Source organism: Triturus cristatus, chromosome 4_1 (genome assembly GCF_964204655.1).
Source record: "Triturus cristatus chromosome 4_1, aTriCri1.1, whole genome shotgun sequence".
In the NCBI taxonomy this organism is placed as follows: Eukaryota; Metazoa; Chordata; class Amphibia; order Caudata; family Salamandridae; genus Triturus; species Triturus cristatus.
In genome coordinates, this window is record NC_140585.1 from 70,269,469 (window position 1) to 70,280,210 (window position 10,742).

Sequence of the window (10,742 nt, forward strand, 5' to 3'; positions counted from 1 at the left end):
CCCCATCGATATTTCCAAACAGACAGAACAGACATTCTTGAAATACTGATGCAGCAGACGCTAAACCAAAAGGCATCCTGACATCTCTGAATACCCCGTCAGGTGTGATAAAAGTAACCAAATGTCTTGACTGAGGAGACAACGCAACCTGATGATAATCTGATTTGAGGTCTATAGTCAAAAAAACATTCGCCCCATCCAATTTTGCTAATAAATCTTGAATTCTGGGCAAAGGGGGCAATCCACTAGAATTTGTATGTTAACAGACCTCAAATCAGAACAGAGTCTAAGTTTCCCATTCCTTTTTTACCAAAACAATGGGAGAAACCCACTCTGATGAATCAACAAGTTCGATAATTCTCTCTGCGCACATATTATTAAGCATTTGAGACAATTCCGCACAAACAGACAAAGGAACATGTCTCAATATATGTTTAACAGGAACTGCATTTTTTTAAAGTTGGATAAGGTGTGAATAACCTTTCACTTGACCCAGTTCGTTGCGAAAAAGATTCTTATGTTTATCGAAGATGCATCTTTTATCCTTATCCATGACACTTTGAATACAACCAGAGTCCTCAACAAAACAAACTTGTATTTTGGCATTAGGGCGAAGCGCGATATGGAACTTTCCTTGATGTCTCCATCCTAACACTTGCAGCCCATCAATAGTGACATACACGTTACCGAAAATAACTTTGTCTGAATTTAATCGCCGAAATGAAATAGCCCTTTATAGAGATTTCTTTTCCCCAAACCCGTAAATTCTGATATCAGAAGGTTCCACAACCTTATCATGCCTTATCTGAAATTAACTAACACACAAAAAAGGGAGGAGAGCGTCCAAGGGAGATGATTTAAAGACCAACGAGGAGCGTATCCCCTACTAAAATACAATTGTAACACAAAAAATCCTCGGGTCTATACTAGCACGCAAATATGCCTCAATCAATAGTAGGATTAGTCTCACGAAATCTCCCGCATAAACGGAGGGAAATCCTTTTCAGGATGAAAACCCTCACCCATCATAGGTGGCATGCTTCATCATATGGGTTTCTCCTCCCAGTGGGAGACCTAGTCCCACTGAGGGCTACAACTCCCTCACTGTGAGGTAGGAGCTCTGGGATGTTTTTAGATGGTAAAGACCTCTCTAGGATGCTAAAATCCTATATGTGAATGACAGGTGTGGTGAGAGCGCAGCGCAATAGAGCATGATTAAGTGAATTTCGCAGTGGTGAGATTAAAACTACCTAGTGAGGGCAAAAAAAACTCTTTATTCACTTGCTCGCACTGGTAGGATTAAAAAGCAGTGCAGTGAGTAGTATTGATTTAAAACCACTGTATCTAGGCTTTCTTCAGGACCAAGATGAATCAAAAAATGCTGCCGCTAGTGCAAAATGTGAAAAAGAAAGAAAACGATACACAACCAGTAATCCTATATGTTGCAGATGGGTATTACTGGAGCTATCTGGAAGGGTGAGACAAAAGACAAAAAGTGCAACAAGTCAAACAACAATCCTTCAGTTATAATGTGGTGCATGATGTTCTATAAGGATTAGCCATATCCTCATTAGCAAGTGCTCGCATGTTGTTAGTGAGAATACACTAACCCAAAGGTTTTGGATAAGTAGCCACACCTCTACCCGGCGACAGCTCAGGGATTGGGGCCCCGCTCTGCAAAAAAAACAAGATCTAGTGTCGCACATTGCAATTACAAATGTGGGCACTGATCTATAAATGAATGTGTGTGAGGAAAGCAAACCATTGAGGACAAGACAGTGTAGGGAGACAATAGACCCAAGCATACATATCACTGTAAAGCGGTGCACATGGCGATCCTGGATATCCAAAGGACAACTATCTGCCGGAACCCAGGTTTTGGCGATGCTGAATCTGCATCTATCGCTGCGATCTTGTTTCAGGGATCTTGTATTAGAGATCATACCAAATATTGGTCGTTTACCCCATAAGAGTGTTATATAACCAAGGGGCATTCCAGTCACAACACGATATTTAGGCAAGGACCGCGGAAAGAGCAATTGCCGCTTGGCAGGGGATTGCTTTTCAGAGTGGCAGTGTAGGTTAACACGTAACGGTGTCCAAACACAGCAGTGATTCAAAAAGCATCCCGAATATTAAAACGGACCGCCAATGTACAGCGGCGCTGATATCTCTGCAATGGCTAGATAAATGCATCAGGGGATTACTATTAAAAGTGGCAGTGTAGTTTAACATGTGACGGTTACAAACACAGCCGTGAATAAAAGGTATCCGGAATATTTAAACGGACCGCCAGTGTACGGCGGCACCGATATCGCTGTAATGGCTAGTTTAGATACAATGGATCCCTATTGTTAACAAAAGGTCCCCTTGCCATTAAAACAACCAATACACTCGTTCTATAGGCACAGTGACAGAGCCCCAATAACCGAACCCCCCACTTACCTCTCCATCGGTACCCCATCATGGTACATGAGCTGCGACCGGAGGTAGCGACCGGAGGGCAGGACAGCCATTTAAATAGTCCTCTAGCGGGTCTGTTTCCCGCGCCTCAATGTCAGGACCCATAGGTGTCTTGTAGCAATGCCAGGGTACTGTAGTCAATGTTAACACGGCGCATGCATGGCGAACTTAGTGTGCATTTGTACAGATGCTACACTACACCATTATCAAAAAAACTTTGAATTAAGTAACTTTCTTGTGCATGTGTCACACAAGCTACAAACACTCATATGTTTTCGAAAATAATGCCTAAATATAATGAATCGCAATACTAGCGGCCAAACAAGTGTATTAGTTGCCAATCAACGTAAAAGTCTCTGTTCCACAGAGCCATATATGTGCTTCGTTTAGTTGTAATTACAAAATGAGGTGTTCCATGGGGCCCCTTAGGATACATATGTAGCAGAATGAGCCTACTGTAAGCACAATGATGATAACTGATCATAAGTATGCCAGGTAGGGTATATGCATGACGTCAATTCTGCTAATATGCACATCTTGGGATTCATTGGCAGTACGATGTGCATTTAATAAGTCCCCTGATGACAACTGAACCCCAGTGTATTGAGGTTAGATATGTGAGGCGTCAGCCGGTGTACCCAGATTATTATATAGCATAAATTGAGAAATGTAATAGAGTGTTCTTCAGAATTGCCGTGGCGTAACCTGGAAAACGCTGTGTATGTGGGCATTACAAATGACCTATACTTGGCTGTTTATGTGGGCTTAAGGAATGACCAATGCTTGATGGTATATGGAGTGTGGAACAGAAGTATACGCTGTATTCTTCTATAGAGACAACCATGGAATCTCGTCGTTGAGTCCTGTGGTACAGTGGCGTAACGAAACTTGAGGGGGCCCCCCTGCAAGGTATGTGGAGGGGCCCCCTCAGGGCTCAATCAGGAGCTCCCGGGCCAGAGCATTGTGCTGACGGGGCCCCCTGGAGCTTGGGGGCCCCTCCGCACCCCAGGGGATGCGGGGCCTGTGTTACGCCCCTGCTGTGGTATCACTCTTTATTCTAAATACCCAACGTTGCTCATGTCTAAACAAAAACTTTGATATGTCTGTGATATGCGCCGGAATCCATGGTTGCTCCAAGACTGTCCAGTACAAGTCATCGGCAGAATGATTCATGTCCAAAAAATGATTGGTCATTTTGGTCGATCTTTTTTTACACCGAATGGTACTTTTGTGTTCAAGTATCCTTGTCTTGATCTTACGAGTGGTCATCCCCACGTAGCATAGGCCACATGGGCAACAGATGAGGTAGATTAGTTCTCACTGTTACAGTTTGTGTGTTTCGTTAAGATCCAAGGTCTATCCATGCCTATGTCTATTTCTGTTGTTTGTTTGGTTTGTGGACAAGCGGCACACATCCCACATGGAAAATGACCTTTGACAGGTGGTAAACCCCACAGAGATTCCTGTCCAACAGACTTCTTATGTCTTGGCCGTGTATGTACCAGCTGGTCTTTGACATTGGTGCTCCTCTTAAAGGCAAAGAAGGGGTGGGGCAATGTCTCCTTCCCAATGTTCAATATTTTCCAATGACTCAGGATGCTTTTTTTGATCTGGTTCGAGTAAACACAGAACATGTTCACGCATGTCAACCTTGAGTTAGCTTCTTTTGGAGATGAAATTTCAATTAAAGCCTCTCTGTTGTTGTGGGCCGCTCTTTTCTTGGATTTCCGTATGGTATTGAGCGGGTATTTCCTCTCTTTCAGATGGTTGGTCAGAATGCTTGCATGCTCTTTGTATTTCTCCATAGAGGAGCAATTCCTCCAAACCCTGAGAAATTGCCCAAAGGGCAAATTCTAACGGAGTGCTTTAGGATGGTAACTCTCGTATGATAACAATGAGTTGTGAGCCATCGGTTTTTTTATATAGCTCTGTGCTGAGGTCATCCCCTTCAGGAAAGATCCGAATGTCAAGAAAGGGTAAACTGTCTTTGGAGAATTCAAATGTGAATCCAAGAAAATAATTTCTGGTATTTAGCCAATGATGGATAGACTCGATGGTGTCAGGAGTCCCTCTCCATATTACAAAAACGTCATTGAGAGAACGTTTCCAAACACGAATGTGTTTCTCAAAGGGATTGTGTTCCTGTAGAACCACGGTCTGCTCTAAATGGTGCACATAGAGGTTAGCCAGGCTGGGGGCAAAAACGCTGCCCATAGATGTACCTGACATTTGCAAGTACAGGTCATCTTCGAATTAAAGAAAGTTTTCCTTCATGGCCATACATGCACAAGACATGATGAAGTGTATTGGTGTAATACTGTCAACAGGATTAGAATCGAGTAGAGCCTCTATTGTAGTGAGTGTCTCGTCCTGAGGTATACATGTATACAAGGACTCTACGTCGAACGAGACTAAATAATCTTGTGCCACGTCAAACTTAGTCTCTGCCGATCTCCAACTCACTTGAATACCCAAACAGTTTAGAATCCCCATACAAACTCCACAGAGAGCCAATGAAAACAAAGGTAAACTAAGATCAAGTAAAGAATGCTGTAGGTGAACGAAGCTTGAACATCTACTAAGCAAGTACAAATTCCTTTCTTAAAGTTTGTTTCTTGTTCCTCCATGGGGGTGGTATTGTCCCCTCCAGGGAGAAACTCCCTTCCAACTGAGAAAAATGTTTTACTCCGGTCCTTGTCAGGAATAAAGTTGAACCTGTTCCAGGGTGGGATACGGACAGAGAGGAGTTGTTGCTATCCTTATACACGTCAGTGTATGAGTGTGCACAAATTCCCAGGGCACTCCAGCCGTGGAACTACCACTCCCCTCCTACTTCCATTCCCTGTGAGTAGATTAACTCACACAAAAATCTTCTGAGTGATCAAACGACTTTTGCAGGTGCAAGACAACTTACACTCCTAGATAATCCATAAAATGCTGACCCTGCCAAGACTCTGCAGTTTGTCTAGTTGTTAAATGCAGCGGTCTATTCATTGATATGGCACTTGGTAGGTTTTCACAGTTATGGGAAAAGAGGTAACTGTGGTACAGTTAGGTCAGTCTGGGGGTGGCCTCCGTGATCCTTCAGTTGGCCGCCTGGACACTAGGCCCAAGAGGGATCTGACTGTATTTAAAGTCATATTTTGTAATATCAATTGAATACTTAAAATTAGATTTATCAGAGCAATCCTTGAAAAATGAAAGATAGAAGGAAATAAATGACATATTATGAGCTCTGCTACATGCAGAGCTCCAGCATAATGAAAGTCCTGGAATATTCATCGGCCGATTATGAGCAGAGAGGTATTCCATTGAGCGTCCATTCATAACCAGAGCCTCTCAATCAATCAGGGGCTTTTAAAGCGCGCTACTCACCCCCAAGGGTCTCAAGGAGCTGTAATGGTAATGCAGAGCCTGCGGACAGAGCCCTGGTATGCGCAGAGTCCGGTATAATCTCAAAGGTGTACGATCACAGCACTGCTAGAACCCAACCCTGATCCAAAATACGCCCTGGCGTAATCTGAGTGGGTGTTATAGGAGCTATGATATAATAATATTGCCAACATGTGTCACATCAGTACATGGTACCAAATGGGACAAGGGGATTTTTTTCACATTACAGGTAGATTTTTGAATCATCGAGTCCCTTTGGCAAGTAGAAATTTATAAAACTACACATCTCTCCTCATTCTTCCATTTTATTTATAGCCCATGGTTTCAAATACCCCTTCTCTCGCTCCCGCCCTCTCTCGCGCTCTCTCCTCTTTATTTACACCCTTGGGGTATTTACATATTCATTCTCTCCCTTTCTATAGCCCTGGGTATTTTTATATGTCGCCTCTCCATCTGCTAGACCTCTTATAGCCCTGGGTATTTTTATATGTCGCCTCTCCATCTGCTAGATGACTTATAGCCCTAGGCATTTAAACATGTATCCTCCCCATCTGCTAGATCACTTATAGCCCTGGGTAGTTATATATGTCTCCTCTCCATCTGCTAGATCACTTATAGCCCTGGGTAGTTGTATATGTCTCCTCTCCATCTGCCAGATCATTTATAGCCCTGGGTATTAACACATCCTTCCTCTGCCTCCTCTAGTTCAGTTATAGCTCTGAGTATTTTGATATGTCTCTTCTCCATCTGCTAGATCACTTATAGCCCTCGGTAGTTATATACATCTCTTCTGCCTCTTCTAGTTCAGCTACAGCCCTGTTTATTTACATATGTCTCCTTTCCACCTGCTGGATCACTTATAGCCCTGGGTATTTACATTTATCTTCTCTCCTTCTGCTAGATCACTTATAGCCCTGGGTATTTACATACATCTCCTCTCCATCTGCTAGATCACTTATAGCCCTGGGTATTTGTATATGTCTCCTCTCCATCTGCTAGATCACATATAGCCCTGGGTAGGTTTATATGTCTCCTCTCCATCTGCTAGATCACATATAGCCCTGGGTAGGTTTATATGTCTCCTCTCCATCTGCTAGATCACTTATAGCCCTGGGTATTTACATACATCTCCTCTCCATCTGCTAGATCACATATAGCCCTGGGTAGTTTTATATGTCTCCTCTCCATCTGCTAGATCACATATAGCCCTGGGTAGTTGTATATGTCTCCTCTCCATCAGCTAGATCACTTATAGCCCTGGGTAGTTGTATATGTCTCCTCTCCATCTGCTAGATCACATATAGCCCTGGGTAGTTGTATATGTCTCCTCTCCATCTGCTAGATCACATATAGCCCTGGGTAGTTGTATATGTCTCCTCTCCATCTGCTAGATCACATATAGCCCTGGGTAGTTGTATATGTCTCCTCTCCATCTGCTAGATCACTTATAGCCCTGGGTATTTACATTTCTCTCCTCTTCCTCTTCTACTATAGTCATTTATGTTCCAGAAGTTTACCGATATCCCTTCTTCCTGGGATGTTCACATCACTCTGCCTCCCTCTGGTTTATTGACAGCTCTTTAAGCATGAGCATTCTGTACACCACCAGCAATAACAGTGTGTGTGCGTTCATGGAGGCAGATTGGTGAGAGATTATTTTTTTATTGAAATAGAGACATACATGTAACATGTATTAGTAGCACCAAGTTAGAGATCTTACAGAGTTTTGTAAGAGACATTTCAGCGAAAGTGAAACATAAACACAAATTAACATGTTTTTCAATTAGCACTTAGTGTATCGTTTAGCTAAATTTGCCTTACAATAAAACATTTATTAAACTAGCACCATGTATAATAAGCAGCATGGTTTTGACAGAACCATGTCCTGTGCCAGGTTCTTATGGTGTCTTCTCTCTCAGGAACCCACCCGTCCAGCACCTACTTACCCTTCTCTCCTTTAATTCATAGGGGCAGTCCATGGGCCGGGAAATACGAGCTGTCGCCTACCTGGAATGTTCGGCCAAGTTCCGCGAGAACATACTGGACATCTTCTCAGAGGCAGCCACGGCAGCCATTCATTGCATGAAGAAGAAACAGCGCAAGCGGAGGACAAAGAGAGGCTGCGTGTTGTCGTAGCACCTGCTGATTCCCACACCAGGTATAACAATGAACTTGGGGAGCTCACAGACACTTCTTCGCTACGCACCAAAAAAAGACTTGAAATGCATAAGGAGAACTTTTTGATCATATCAGAGGACCATAAGAGGATGACTGATGAACACTCTTTTGCAGCCTTTGCAGAAAAATTATTGCAACAAACATGTTTATCCACGGAAATGTAAAGAATTGCCAAACCGATGAGTGATATTTTGTGCAATAATTTGTTTTTAAGAAGTGGTAGAGACTGGGAGACAAGAAGCAGCGGGACCCGGAGCTGCATAGAGCATTGTGGTGATGCACATATGTGAAGAGCAGGGATGGGCTGCCAGGCCTGTTGTCTTTGCTTATTTGCTGTCTGTTGCAGCACCAAAGATGGAGTTCAGTTTATGGATTTGTCTTTGTCTTCACACCATATTCACTGCCATTTTAATGCTGAGTCTGTCTATTGACATTCTGAACTATGTTACAGATATTCCTCAACTTCCCATGCTGGAAGGTAGTTTAATGCTTTTATACAACTCCTGAAGATGCCTGACCCTCCTCCTTCTGCGCTATATGCTTCCAAAGCAGCAATTCCACTGGAATATTCTAATTTCTTCTTCTACATTTATACCCTGAGGAGTTTTAATGTCTAGAAGAAAACTTATAAAGGATCTTGAACATAGAAGTCATCTTTGAGTATCTTCTTTCAGTGATATTTAGTGTTATAAATAATTAATCTGCCTACGGGGTCAGGTTCACTAGTCCAGAACTCCTGCAGAACTACAACACACACTTACCCAGGCTTGATTGATGCCCTTCATTGCTAAACTCTATGTCTGTCACACACTTCTCTTCATCTGTTGCCCTTGCCCGCTTGAATAGAAGCAGTTTGATTGACCAACCATGGGATTCTCATAGAATCTAAATGAATGCACACACAACAATTCCAATTGATATGTGTTAAAGATTATGAATAAAAGAGAACCATTTTTTGAAAAAGAGTAAGGGCTACAAGTATTTGATATATGAATTGGAGTAATACAAAGACTGTCAGATTGGGCGGGTGAGGATGCCATCAACTTGTGCACTGGGGAACACTACCCTATACCTTATTTTAATAGCCCTCATATCTACTCTTTTCTTCATCTACTGTATTTATAATCCTTGAGTATTTAAATGTTTGTGCAGATAATCTTGGAATTGTCCTTGCAGTGGACTTAATTCAAGGTGCCGTTGCCTGGTGACTCTCCATGATGTCCAACAGTAGCCATTGGATACTAAGGACCACCGTTTTCACTTTCTTAGCTGTACAATAAAATCAAAATGAGGACGGCTTGCTATGCTGTGACAAATAACTAAGCACGTGGAGCACTCAGCCCTTCCCGGAAGGGTCCACTGTTGTGTGTACCGATGTGTATATGATACTACTATGCCTCATCCCTCTTCCTCTAGATCTCTGGAATGCCTGTCCGATACAGAGGGTACCAGAACCATTCCGCACTACATAAATATGGCAGTGTTTGAGCATGTGGGGTTTTATTGTAAAACAGAGCCATTGACAGCTTGAAAAGGACTCTGGTGTTCAGAAAATATCTGGTGCTGGCAAATGTGAAATGAGCGGTGTGTGCTGGCTCTCGGAAGCCAATCTAGCCTAATGCTGGATGCCAATCTGGCTGTACCGTCTGAGCCTATACATTGATCTTTGTGCTAATGTGGCCACACAGACTGACTCCGTGTTAGATCAGTGCTGCTCCTCAGTCTGAAGCTAGGGTTCATCACAAGGTGCGCCTGTAGCCTAATGCTGAGTCCACTCCTATGACTTAAGACCAGGAGCAAAAGTAAGATGCTCATAGAACCGACGTCTGCCTCTTATACTGGTTCCCTGTGGCAAAGAAGCATACCCTCTTCTTGTACCCTCTTGAACCCAAGACCTTGCTGGGACACCACAAATGCAGTGCCAGAAGGAGCGACCACAAGGACAAGAATTTTCATCTGCGTACCAACGTGCTCACACCCATGTCACAGGTCCGCACAAGCAGTTGGAAGGCCCTAAGAATAAGGGGCGGGCTGGTATTGCTGTCCTGGTGCCACCCTCCATGCAGAGTCCCTCCAGGGTAGAGATGGGCTCCTGCTCTCTGGAACATGCCCCACAGGCCCGTCAAAGATAACAAGACAGCTCAGTCCCCCCGCCCACTCATCGGTTGTGTGTGGCTCCAATTAATGAGAGCTGCCTAAACACCAGTCCCCCACCAAGCTCTGAAGGAGAGAGGGCGGGCCTTGTCAGCCCTCTGTGGATTATAGAAAATGTTAAGATTTTAGGGGGGATTCAACTATAACACGGACTCATCCACTATCAAAACATTGTAGAGACACAATATGTTATAAAAAACAATAATTTATTAACCACGGAAACTTCTCTTACCATATATTTAAATTGACTCAAATAAAGCAAATAATGTATCAAAGAAGATTTTGACCAAAGTAAAAAAAAAACTATATCCTCAACCGATTTCATGGCATCTGTATGCACAGACACCTGAAGCAGCCTTCAAGTTTCTTCATCTCAACCAAGTCGGTTTCAGTGATAGGAGCCAGTGTCGAAAGCGGCAGCCAACACGTGTTTCGCAGGTGACCATGCTTCTTCAGGGCTGCAATACGATTGACAATAATCAATCACACATCATTAAAAAATCACTCAATATTATATTTACACCATTATATACAATCAAATACATGTTACATGA

The 10,742-nt window shown here is 43.1% G+C and overlaps 1 protein-coding gene across 2 annotated transcripts in view; it reads left to right on the plus strand.

Annotated features, from left to right (window-relative positions):
- Nucleotides 1–8,999, plus strand: part of RHOD (ras homolog family member D) — a 135,534-nt gene extending 126,535 nt beyond the window's left edge. For both annotated transcript variants that reach the window (XM_085651616.1, XM_085651615.1), the window contains one exon: nt 7,825–8,999. In XM_085651616.1, coding sequence (XP_085507742.1) covers nt 7,825–8,198 — 374 coding nt within the window. In that variant the 3' untranslated portion in view covers nt 8,199–8,999. The remainder of the gene's footprint in view (nt 1–7,824) is intronic.
- Nucleotides 9,000–10,742: the final 1,743 nt, after the last annotated feature.